Source organism: Lipotes vexillifer, unplaced genomic scaffold (assembly GCF_000442215.2).
Source record: "Lipotes vexillifer unplaced genomic scaffold, Lipotes_vexillifer_v1.1 scaffold477, whole genome shotgun sequence".
Taxonomy (NCBI): Eukaryota; Metazoa; Chordata; class Mammalia; order Artiodactyla; family Lipotidae; genus Lipotes; species Lipotes vexillifer.
In genome coordinates, this window is record NW_006770652.1 from 4,103,356 (window position 1) to 4,116,517 (window position 13,162).

The 13,162-nt window shown below is 39.0% G+C and overlaps 1 protein-coding gene across 1 annotated transcript in view; it reads left to right on the forward strand.

Moving 5' to 3' along the window:
- The first annotated feature begins 4,886 nt into the window (after window positions 1-4,886).
- The window catches only part of MRPS35 (mitochondrial ribosomal protein S35), a 41,930-nt gene continuing 33,654 nt past the window's right edge, over window positions 4,887-13,162 (forward strand). The window contains exons 1-4 of the mRNA XM_007446296.1: window positions 4,887-4,998; window positions 8,575-8,621; window positions 9,755-9,922; window positions 11,997-12,057. Of these exons, the coding sequence (XP_007446358.1) occupies window positions 4,887-4,998; window positions 8,575-8,621; window positions 9,755-9,922; window positions 11,997-12,057 (388 nt within the window). The remainder of the gene's footprint in view (window positions 4,999-8,574; window positions 8,622-9,754; window positions 9,923-11,996; window positions 12,058-13,162) is intronic.

Here is a 13,162-nt window from a genome sequence, read left to right on the forward strand (position 1 = left end):
GTGCTCTAGGCATAGGGAACTGCAGGTGCCAAGGGCCTGACACGGGAGTGGAGTTGATGTGTTTGAGGCATAGCAACAGAGGATGTGTGGATGGAGCAAAGTGACCCGGAAGGAGATTGTTAGGAGATGAGGTCGGAGAAGGAGCCAGCAAACAGGAGAAGCAGATCATATTTGTAAGGACTCTGGATTTTACTCTGAGTGATACGGGGACAGACATGCCTTGATCTGACTTACACACTAAAAACCTCACTTGATTGCTGGGTGGAGACTAGATTGCAGGGAGGAAAGAGTGGCAGAGCCCAGGGTGGGGGCAGCTAAGAAACTGTTATAATAATTCAGGAGAGAAAAGAGTAGCCTGGACCAACGTGGCAGAGGAGGAGGGGTGAAGAGGAGGAGTTGACGGTAAAGCTTACGTCATTTGCTGATGATTGGATGAAATATAATCACAATTAGAACGCTGATTTCCAAACTTCTTAAATATGACATTCCTTCATTCCAGGAAACCAAAAGTTCAAGGAAAGCATTTTAGCCCTGTCTTCGATAAGCAGGGACAAATAGGTGCGAGAGACATCTCTTCCAGTTGTTAAGCAAGAATTATTGTTACTTGGAATGCGCCTGGCAGGTTATGATACTCCGTCAACTTACGTTTCCTTGTGTACAGTGACCCCTGTCTGCAGCAAAGCTGTGTAGCGTAAGCTATCCAGAAGGTGGTGTAACAGGGTAAGAAGAGTTTTCAACCTGGAATCAGATGTGGGTTTGAGTCCCAGTTCTCTTAAGAGCAGTCTAGTGGTTTAACTCTTCGTTCTCTTATCTGTAAAATGTGAATGACTTCAACTAATTCAAAGGAGACAATGACTGTGACAACATTTTCTATACTGAAGTGTAAGCCTACCAAAATTTTGAAAAGTCTAATACAAATTGTAAACATTTGTGTTATAAATAGCTGAAAGAGGGACTTCCCTGGTGGTGCATTAGTTAAGAATCCGCCTGCCAATGCAGGGGACACGGGTTCGAGCCCTGGTCCAGGAAGATCCCACATGCCGTGGAACAACTGAGCCTGTGCTCTGGAGCTCGTAAGCCACAACTACTAGGCCCACGTGCCGCAACTACTGAAGCCCAGGCGCCTAGAGTCTGTGCTCCGCAACAGGAGAAGCCACCGCAATGAGAAGACCACGCACTGCAATGAAGAGTAGCCCCCGCTCGCCGCAACTAGAGAAAGCCCGCGCGCAGCAACGAAGACCCAACGCAGCCAAAAATAAATATTTTAAAAAATAAATTTAAAAAATAAATAGCTGGAAGATATGTCAAAGACTCACCATGTTTTTAAAAATGAAAATAAAGATGTGAAGCATTGGCTGATTTTAAAAATACTGTATTCTCATTTTTTTAAATCTGCATTTTGATGTAAAAATTTAAGTACAGAAGTATAGAAAGTTAAGTCTTCAGGAATCTCACCAACACCCCATACCAGTTTACTGTTTACCCTTCAAGAATGTGTAGTGCATATGGAAAGTATTTTACACAAATGGAATTATATCTATAAGTGTCTTGTAACCTGCATTTTAAAAACTATATATTGTGGAAAAATTTCCATGCTAATACATTTATATCCACTTCATCCTTTACAAGGCTGACATCAGTGGTTCTCAGTCCTGCCTGCATATTAGATTGACTTGGGAAACTTAAAACAAAAGCAAAAAAACCCACCAAGTTTGCAAATACACCTAGACCAACTGACCAGCATCTCAGAGAGAGGCCTAGACAGGTTTTTTTAACCTCCTAAAGTATTGATAATTCTAATGTTCAACTGGGATTAAGATGTATGTGTCTAAGTAGTATTCTATGTTGTATGTATACACCATAATGTATTTAATCTGTACTGTTTTGATGGATATTTGAGTTGCATACCTGGATATTTGCATATTGTCAATTTACCATGCTTGTGAATAGACATACTTTGTTCACTCACTTTTTTCTGTAAGTGCATATTTATTTATTTTTGAGTTAGTGTTTTCCAGTTTTATTGAGATATAGCTGACGTGCAGCACTGTATTAGTTTATACAGCATAATGGTTTGACTTACATATATTATGAAATGAAAATCACAATAAGTTTAGTTAACATCCATCATCTCATATAGATGCAAAAAAAAAAAGAAAAAAAAATGTTCCATGTGATGAGAACCTTTAGCAACTTCCAAATATACCATCCAGCAGTGTTAACTACAGTCATCATGCTGTACATCACATCATTAAGTACTTATTTATCTTATAACTGGAAGTTTGGTTCACTCACTCTTTATAAAGTTAGTTTTGATTAAAAATAGCTCTCTGAAAAAGTCATTGGATTAATGCAGTTTTCAAATACCAATTATTAAAAATCTTAATATTTAAAATTGATCTACACAGAACTGACTACATAATTTGTGGGGCCCAGTGCAAACTTTGTTTAAAAACTATTAAAAATTTCAAGACAGGGACAGCAGAGCATTAAGCCAAGCACAGGATTCCTCTAAGTATATGTCACAAGCCCACGAAACCAGCCTAGCTTCTACAGTATACTGGGTTATTTGGTCACTAAGGCTAATGAAAAGATTTCTATCATGATTGAGTGATTGCCCCTCTAAGATCTTTTCTAACTGAAAGAGTATGTTATTCTTACTAACTCCTATGTACATGTCAGTACATGCTTTACTCTATACACTGCATGAAACACATAGCATTATTGCCCGTTGATAGCATTACAGGTGAGTTTTTAACTTTCAATATAGAACGAACTTCATAGTACTTGATATCAGGGAAAACAATAAGTATTTTTCTGGCTCTTCTAATTCCAGTCATATCGATCTACTTTAGTCTTAGGGAGAGAGTAAAACGAAAGCATAAGCAGTTTGAGCAAGGAACTAAGTCTCTTAACATCTTGCTCAGAAATTGAGAAGTCTCTGGATATGAACTAATTCTATAAGGATTCATACTCATTTGTCCTTAAATTTCTATGGGATAGGCCTTGTACTTTATCCTACTAAAATATACAAAATTGAGAGAAAAAGTGGCTGCTGCATTGACCCTGAGCTTAATTCTAATGGCCACCTTTATGTTATGCCTTCTGAAACATTACTCACCTAATCACTGTGGTCCTCAAGAAGATAATATTGTTCCCATTTTCTCTGAAACTGAAGTTCAGAGAGGTTAGGTGGACTTGCCCAAGATCACAAAGAAACAGAGCCTGGATTCAAATCCCACATCCGTCTGATTTAAAGGCCATGCTTTTAATCTTAAAAATGGAGGACAGGGGGTAATACCATGTGAAGATGGAGACAGAGATTGGAGTGATGTGTCTACAAGCCAAAGAAAGCCAAAAACTGCCAGCAACCATCAGAAACCAGGAGAGAGGCATAAACAGATTCTCCCTCAAAACATCCAGAATGAACCATCCCTTGCCAACACCTGGATTTTGCGCTTCTAGCTTCTAGAACTGTAAGAGAATAAAATTCTACTTTTTTATTTTTTCTTTTGCGGTACGCGGGCCTCTCACTGTTGTGGCCTCTCCCGTTGCGGAGCACAGGCTCGGGACGCGCAGGCTCAGCGGCCATGGCTCACGGACGCAGCCGCTCCGCGGCATGGGGGATCTTCGCGGACCGGGGCACAGAACCCATGTCCCCTGCATCGGCAGGTGGACTCTCAACCACTGCGCCACCAGGGAAGCCCAAAATTCTGTTTTAAGTTACCCGGTTTCTGGTACTTTGTTACAGCAGCCCTAGCAAACAAATACACATCTAGTACACCATACTTCTGCTTTGAAGCAATAATAGGATAATAAGAGGTCAGAAAAGATGAGGATGGTGATTATTACAAGTATTTGTCCTTATCATGCCACATACTGATTGATGCCCATGGCACACCAGATGTTCGCAGGTAGAATACCCTGGGACACCTGCACAGCTCTGCTCTACATGGTATGCTTACCAAGAGACAGTTGTGTTTGTTCCCACTTGTTCTTGTTATCATACTCTGGTACTTTGAGTATTATACATACCGATTGAAAAGAAGAGAGGATAATTTTATTAAGAGTTGTATGTTAATCCATCCTATGGTAGAAAATAAGAGCGCTCATTAAAGGATACCATTATTTTCTAGGTCCTGATGAGTTCTGCCTTTTTAATTCTAACCTGACCTACAAACAAGCTAACCAAATCATTGATAGCAGTTACAGCCTATGCGCACGCGGCGCTCAGTGTATGCTAGTATTGTACCCAGACGTTTGATTGATTAGGACCACACATCCTAAAGATGGTGAAGTCAAGTTTTAAACTCAAGTACTAGTCTGGTTCAAGAGGCTATCCTTTTATTACTATTGGATACTGCCTCTCTCCTCAAAGCATATCACTTGCACTAGCTGAAGACTTCCTTTAATTCAAGAAAGTGCAGAAAAGCAGCAATTGCGAAGAAGCAGGGGCTTAGGGTAGACTACCTGACCCGGGCCATCTGAGGTTCTGCCCTCACCTGCCCTCTGTAAGCCACATTTCCCCCATCCCTATGGTCCTTATTTACAATTGTCTTTGGACTGACTGCTTCGATTTTTTAAAAAAATCTTTTTACTTTCTTTTCATTACTTTCTCTATGCGGGGGGGTATTTTTCTGTACTCGGGCTCTGAATTCGCAGGCCCACGTGTTTTCTGTTTCTCCCTCCCAGGGGCGGGGCAAGACGCGGCGAGCCTGCGCAATAGGGCCTCAGACCCGCCCCTTGACCCGGTAGCGCGCTTGTCCTTTCCCGCTTGCCGTCTTCGCAGCCATCGCGGCCGCTCGGCTCCCTGCGTTCCTGGTCCTGCAGCCGCGAGCCAGAACCCTTCGAGCCTTTTCCACCTCTGTGTTGCCGTCTTCGCAGCCATGGCGGCCGCTCGGCTCCCTGCGTTCCTGGTCCTGCAGCCGCGAGCCAGAACCCTTCGAGCCTTTTCCACCTCTGTGTCTCCGGCCACTCGCTCTCCGAGACCAAGCCCTTGTGAGTGTCTGCCCCGTCGCTTCCAGGCTTTTGGGGAGGTGAGGGGGCGGGATACAGGCCCATGATGGCCGCCGCGGTGGCGGAGCCAGAGCCACCCCAGGGAGGCCGGTACGTCCTCTGTCGGTCTGTCGCTGGCCCGCCTAGTAGGAAAGCCGCGGATGTGGGTCTGCCCTCTGTGCGGAGTGTCGCCTGGTTCTTGGCAGCCAATTTCTGTGTCCAGGTCCTTTGGGCGCCGCGAGCTTTTTCCCTCCCTTCTGCGTGACCTGCGCTTTCAGATGCTCCCTCCTAGGGCCACCGGCACAGGTCTCTCTCTGGTTGCTGGTGCTCGTAGTGTTTGTTGGGCAGTGTTGAACCATGGATTTTTCCGAAATTTAAGAGAAGCGTACAAGTGACCTAGAATAAACTACAGCTCTGAATTCCAGGGCTAGTTATGCCACCTAATGGGGTTGACCTTTATTCAGTAGGCATTATTGAGGTGACCTTCGTTCAAGAGAGGTTTTAGGGATGCCCGATACCGTTCTTGCCCTGGAGGAATCTAGTGGAAAAGTCTAGTTATAAATAGACTAGAAGTGCTGTGCAGTGTGAGGTGCTGTAACAGAAGCGTGAATACAGTAAGGGGGCGGGGGGCACCGAGGAGCAGCCCGCAAGAGTTAGGAAAAGCTCAGTCGAGGGGTCGCGTCCAGTTATTCACCAGGTCCTATTCTGGTGATATTTTCTGTAATATGTCTAATGTTCATACTACTAACTGTCCAGTTTAAGCTACTAACTCTCACTTCTACGATAGTTTCTTCACTGGTCTCTCTTTCTGCTCTTGTTCTCCTACCTTGAATTCTCACAACAGCCAGAGTGAGGTGTGCAGAAAGCAAATCTTAACTTGCCACTCCCATGTTCAAAATCTACAAATGGTTTTTCATTGCTTTGAGACAAATTAATGCATCATAGTAGCTCTTTATAGTCTTAACACTCTTTTTAATCTTTCATTCATCTGTTCATTCTACAAATACTTAACTCCTGCTGTGTGCTAGGTGGTGTTCTAGATACTGGGATACAGCAGGGCCCTTCATCTCATGAAGCTTACATTCTTGGGGGGAAATCAGATCATAAACAGGGAAACAGTGTCAGTACGATGTTAGGTGCTATGAAGAAAAATAAAGCAGGGTCTTGAGAATGATGGATTGGGGGAATAGTGGCTGTAGGATAAGATAAGATAGGGTAGTCAGGAACGAACTCCTGGGGGAGTGACATTTGAGCAGATCTGCGGGAAGAGCATTGTTGGCATAGGGAATTGCAAGTGCAAAAGCTCAAAAGTGAGAACAAGCTTAGGGGTGTGACCAAGGAACAGAAAAAAGGCCAGCGTGGCTGGAGCTAAGTGAGTAAAGAGAAGAGTGGAAGTATAAGATATCAGAAAAATAAACGACCTCATCTGGTAAAGGCTTATGGGCATTTGGCTTGGATTTTGTTATAAGTTTGGGATCACATTGGTAGGTTTGGAACAGGGAGTGATATAATATGATGTATACTTTTAAAAGATCACTGGCTGCCATGTAGAGAGCCATGAGTAAGAGTGGAAGCCAGGAGGCCAGTTGGGAGCTGATGTAGTACTCCAAATGAGATGATAGTGACTTGGAGTGAAGTAATAGTGGAGCTGGTGTGGTTGGATTTGGTGTATATTCTGAAAGTACTGCTAACAGGACTTACTGACGGACTTGATATGGAGCTTGAGGAAAAGTCTCAAGGAAGCATGTTAGATTTTTATCCTGAGAACTTGGATGAATGGTGATACCATTTAGAGGGACTGGGAAGACTGGAAGAAGGAAATCAAGAGCTCTGCCTATGATGTGTTTTAGTTGAGACGCCTATTAAATATATCTCTGACCTATTAGGGCTTCCCTGGTGGCGCAGTGGTTGAGAGTCCGCCTGCCAACGCAGGGGACACGGGTTCGTGTCCCGGTCCAGGAAGATCCGACATGCCACGGAGCGGCTGGGCCCGTGAGCCATGGCCACTGGGCCTGTGCGTCCGGAGCCTGTGCTCCGCAGCGGGAGAGGCCACAACAGAGGCCCGCGTACCGAAAAAAAAAATATATATATATATATATATATATATTATAAAAAAAATATATTATATTTTTAAAATATAAAAATATATTATAAAAAAATATATATATATATCTGACCTATTAAATATCACTTTTCTTAGCGCTCCTTATGCCCTACTCTTAAATTTCAGCCATATTGAACTTGCTTACTTTGATTTTCCATCTTCTCTCTCACTCTAGAACGCTTTTTCTACTTGCCTGTTCCCATGGCTACTTCCTGTTCATGTTTAAGGTTTTCGCTTGAAGTCCACTTCTTCAGGGATATTTTCCCCAACTAATTGACTGGGTGGGATCCCCTGCTGTGTGCTTCATTAATATTTATAACTGTTTATTGAAATTGCTTGCTAAATAGTGATCTTATTTGACAGACCCTGCATTCAGTGAGAGCAAGGACTGTGTTTCTGTTGTTCATTGCTGCCTTCCGAGTTGCCGGTACACAATATCACTCAAACAATTTTTGAATAAATCAATGAATTACTGTTGAGGGATGAATAAGAATTTGTCAGATGAAGAGATGAAGTGGAGAGGGAGTAGGGGACAGAAGGCAGGTGGGTGACAGGGAGGCACATTGTAGACAGAACAGAAAGTTCAGAGAAAAGCTCAGGGACCTGGTCCTGGAAGTTCGGTGTAGTTAGGGGGCTTGTGAAGCTTGAGTTAGTGGTTCAGAATGTGAGGTCTTTTGTGCTATGCTGTCATCACCCTAACTACTTGGTCTTTAGTTTTCTTGGCTAAAAGACCTCTAAATAAGGATAATAATAGTACTTACAGTTATTGTGAAGAATAAGATTAAATGAGATAATAAAAAGCATTTAGCACAGTGTCTGGACATGTGAAAGTGCTGAATAATTACAGTTATTATATATTATTTTAGTATAGCAAAACATTAATTTAGAGAGACATAAGTTAATATTTTAAAAGGTAGATACTGTATGTAAGTAATTTACCTTCTTGTACAGTTATGTGATTTATTAGGAATAACTATGAGTTTTGTTATTATTGGCATTATTGTAGCATTGGCAGTGCTAATAAACAGTAGAGAAGGAAAACTGAAGGTTGTTTTGTGTCTGTGTGTGTGTAAAGAACAGAGTAATTCCAATTATGAGCAAGTATATATTAGAATATTTCAAGCCAGTTACTTTTAAAGATGCAAAATACTTATTTCTAATTAGATATTTTATCTTGGGAAAGTAAGCTTATTTGATGATGAACCTTAAAAGTTACTGAAAATATTGCTCTAGTTGATGAGTTCACCATATCGTCAATCATAGTATATTTTATATTCAAGTAACTCTTGGATTTTCTTACCTATTTCTGAATTTTCATTTTCATTAAAATGATTTAGTCCCTGAACAGAAAATGGATTATTGTTTCACTTTTATATTACTGAATACTTTAAATTATGTGAGAATTGTGGGATCATGAACAATGTTGAACGGCTGTGTGTTATAAAATTCTCTGTAACTGTTGTGTTGTCTTTTAGCTACAACAGAAAGGACATCCAAATATGGAAGGCCACTAAGAAGAAAGGTAAGCAGCTAATGTACTCTAGTATAGACTGTCTTACTGGTTTCTGAAATTCTGAAGTGAGGCAGATACTCATTATGAGGCAGAAGGGCGCTGCACGAGAAGGCTTCTTCTCAAGGGGCTGTTGACTTGGTGACTACCACAGCCCTGGCTCTAGTCTTCCACTGCTTTTTGTCAGTTCCCTGAGAATGGATCATCTTTGAGAGGTGGACTCACTCACATACTCCCACGAAATAGGTATATAAACCAGAATAAAGAATTATTTTTGATGATGCCTTGAACAGTCATGCAGCCTGGGATGTATGCATTAATCTAACCAGTTTGGTCTCACCCTGTAGGTATCTCTATGGAGGAATCCAAATTATACGGTCACTTAGGAAGCATGGAGTCAGAACAAAGGCACATTAGTTGGAAGTTAAATGGCACCAATTATAATCGTATAGAGTAGTCATTTTCACAGGAATGTTAACTGCTTCCAGGACATATACTACATGTATATTACTTAGATGGGTGTTGCCTGGTTTTGCCTCTTCAAACCTTCGTTTTGGGTTTACAGGGAATGCTGGGCATCTCTGTCTATCAAATACAGTTTAAAAAATAAATATGTTAATGTGATTGACTAAAATATCATGTAGTTATTCTCTGGGCCTAGGAAACATATTATTTCTCATTATGTATCTATTCATTTAGTTTAATCCTAATTTATTTATTTCTGAGTTCTTATTCTTTATGTTCCTTTTTCTTATTTCCTTTATTTCCAAGTTTGTATCACTGTCACCTCGTGTACTGACTTTCATCAAAGTTTTAAAACTTATTCAAAATATATCATTACTTACCCCTTCATAAACAATATGTAGAAAGTTTGCTAAAAGTCTAAGTAAATAAATAAGATAGAGAAATTTTCTTGCGAAGGAAATGTGCTGTTAAAGGGGATCCTTGCTACTGGGTTTAAGGAAACTGTGCCAGAGATATTTAGGTACGTTTAGTGTTTTTTCATTTCAGCAACATTAGCTGTGGGAGGTCAGATTTTATGTAGGTTGTAAGTCCTCTTATGTTTCTCTTAATTGCAGCTTTTTTGCTTTAAAATTAAAGAATATGTTTATATTTAAAATATTAAACTATTTTACATTCCTCAGGCACTACCTCCTAGGACAGAGAAAATGGCTGTTGACCAGGACTGGCCTAGTGTTTACCCTGTTGCAGCGCCATTTAAACCCTCAGTAGTACCTCTTCCTGTTCGAATGGGTTATCCAGTAAAAAGAGGGGTGCCCATGGCTAAGGAGGGAAATCTGGAACTTTTAAAGGTAAGATAAGTTGCTGGTTCATTGACTAAAACTTATATCTAAATAAATGCTGATCTCCCTCTGACGCCTACCCTCTCCCCCAACACTTCAAGGTTCAGTGCATAGCAGCTTACTGTATTTTAATTCAATCTTTTTCCAGATAATAATGGATATTATGTTTTGGTTATCCTCGGCAAAGAAGGCTCAAAGAACCCTAGGCATTTAAGAATGTAATTGATTGGTCCTATGGCTTCCTTTTGGCTTTTTCGTTTCTATTGTATCTTTTCTATATTGTGTCTTTTAAGCAGAACTAAGAAAAGTGAAATAACCTAATTTGAGTTTGAGAACTGGGAGAAGTTTTTACTTTTGAAAAAGAGATCTAAAACTTCTACAGAAAATTATTCAGTAGTATTGTTATAGTCCTTAAACTCTGTTGTTTCTTCAAGAAAAATAGGTCATGTTAAATGCTTCAGTTGATAGCATCTGTAATGAGTTGATAGCATCTATAATGATTTCTGAAAAACAGACTACTTAAAGAAAATACAAATATGTGTAGCCTGGGAATGCATATCTTAGATGGTTTCCTTTTACATACAATGAAATTATCATCAAGGAATTGTATTTTCTGCTAAATGAGAGTCTTCATGAAAAACAAAACTTTGCTAAAAGTTTGCTGGTAAAAAATGAGATCGTAATACGAAGAGGGGTTTGTTTGCTGCTGGAGATAGGCAGATGAAATTTGGAAATGGGAACATTTCAAGAGACAAGAAAACAAACCCCTATAAAACTAATCTTTTCTTCAAATGAAGAGAAGAATTGAACTTAGTTTAAAGAAAAGGTCTGTGGAAAATATCACTTGGTGAAAGAGAATAGCAATATATTTGTAATGATGGTTGTAAATGGAGTTTTAATAAACATAAAAATCCAAACATTTAATGCATGCCATCCCTTTTAAGAATCACCTTAATGCTTAGTCCGACGATACGATCTGTTCCTAGTAAGTGCCATTGAATAAGCTTGTAAACTGAGGTAATATGTACGGTATTCATAGAACAGTGCCAGTATAAATGCCGTGTAAGCATTAGCTATTATTTCTTTTCTTTTATGATTTTGAATCATGTTTCAAAAATAAAAGTATAGAATAAAAAAACAAGTAAAATAAAAGTATAGAAAATGAAGTCACCCACCTCATAATCCCAGTATTTGTTGCCTGTTTTCTCTTGATTAAAATAATCATTTTCTGATTAGCACTTAAGATTCCAGACATAATGTTTAGAGTAACTTTCTGTTTGTTCGAAGTTTCTTTCCAAGTGAGTTTCTTTAAACTAAATTTTCTCTTTAGATGCTTAACATTATTTAAGAAATATACTAGGAAATGTTAATTATTTGAAGGAATCAAATCTCTGACCTTACCTAAATTTCCATTGGCTCTATAAATGTTTAGAGAACCTCTCAGTGTATCATAAAGATATTCCCAACTTCATTAAACTGTTCATTTAAGATCTGCTCGCTTCATTTATTCATCCATTCAATTCATAAAATGTCTATTAAGTATAAAGTAGAAAATGTATCTCAGTGATATGTATTCCAGGGGAATTAGGATTATTAAACAATGGTCTGTGTCCTAAAGTGCTTTCATTTTTATAAGGGAAGTATATACTCCTGTAGATTTGTGGCAAGAATAATACTATAAAAATAATGTTTCTTCTCCATCATCATTCTCATAAGATACTTGGTACTGAATCTTTATTTTAGGAAATTCATTTCTTGAATTTACAACACCTGTGACATGGAATCAGTATTGTTTAAAAGAAAACCAAATTTTATTTATTACAAGGTTTGTGGGCCTTATGATTTAGTTTTATGAGAAAATTGTCTGTTTCATGTTTTTAAGGCACTTAGGCAGGAATTGGCTGTCCAGTGGTTAGGACTCGGCACTTTCACTGCTGGAGCCCAGGTTCAATCCCTGGTTGGGGAACTAAGATTCTGCAAGCCGCGTGGCATGGCCCCCCAAACACACACACACACACACACACACACACACACACACACAAAGACACTTAGCTAATTTATCCTTTAAAATTCTCTATTTTAGATTCCCAATTTTCTGCATTTGACTCCTGTAGCAATTAAAAAGCACTGTGAAGCTCTTAAAGGTATGTGGTTGTTTTGTAATATGAACTTAATATTTTATTAGTTTCATAGGAATTTCATTTCTAATGATAAAGGGGTCAGTTTATCAGGAGGATATAATATTTGTAAATATTTGTGTACCCAAAGTAGGAGCACTTAATATACAGAAAATAGTTACAGAATTGAAGGAAGAAATAGAGAGCAATACAGTAATAGTAGGGAGCTTCAGTACTCCACTTTCAACAATGGGTAGATCATCCAGACAGAAAGTCAGTAAGGAAACATTGGATTTAAACTTACATGTTAGATCAAGTGAATTTAGTAGACATTTACAGAACATTCCATCCAACAGCAGTAGTATACACATTCTTCTCAAGTACACATGAAACATTTTTCAGGATAGATTATATGTTAGTCTACAAAATAAGTCTTAATAAACTTAAGAAGATTGAAATCATATCAAGCATTTTTTCCAACCACAATGATATGAAACTAGAAATCTATTACAAGAAGAAAACTAGAAGATTAACAGATATGTGGAGATTAAGTAGCATGCCCCTAAACGCATATTGATTCAAAGAAGCAATCAAAGAGAAATCAAAAAAATATCTTGAGATATGGGATATCCCCAAAGCAGTTCCAAGAGGGAAGTTTATAGCAATAAATGCCTACATTAAGAATAAAGAAAAATGTTAAATAAACCACCTAACTTTAGATCCCAAGGAACTAGAAAAAGAAGAACAAACTTAGCCCAAAGTTAGTAGAAGGAAGGGAATAATGGTTGGAGTGGAAGTAAATTGAGACTAAACGGACAATAGAAAAGATCAGTGAAACTGAGAGCTTGTTTTTTGAAAAGATAAACAACGTAGACAAACCTTTAACTAGACTCACCAAGAAAAAGAGAGGCCTCAAAATTATAAATGAAATAGGAGACATTACAACTGGTATCACAGAAATATTGGTACAAAGGATCTAAGAGACTACTGTGAACATTTTTATGCTAACAAATTGGGCAACCTAGAAGAAATGGATGCATTCCTAGAAACATATAATATACCAAGACTGAATCATGAAGAAATAGAAAATCTGAACAGACCAGTTACTAGTAAAGAGATTGAATCACTGATC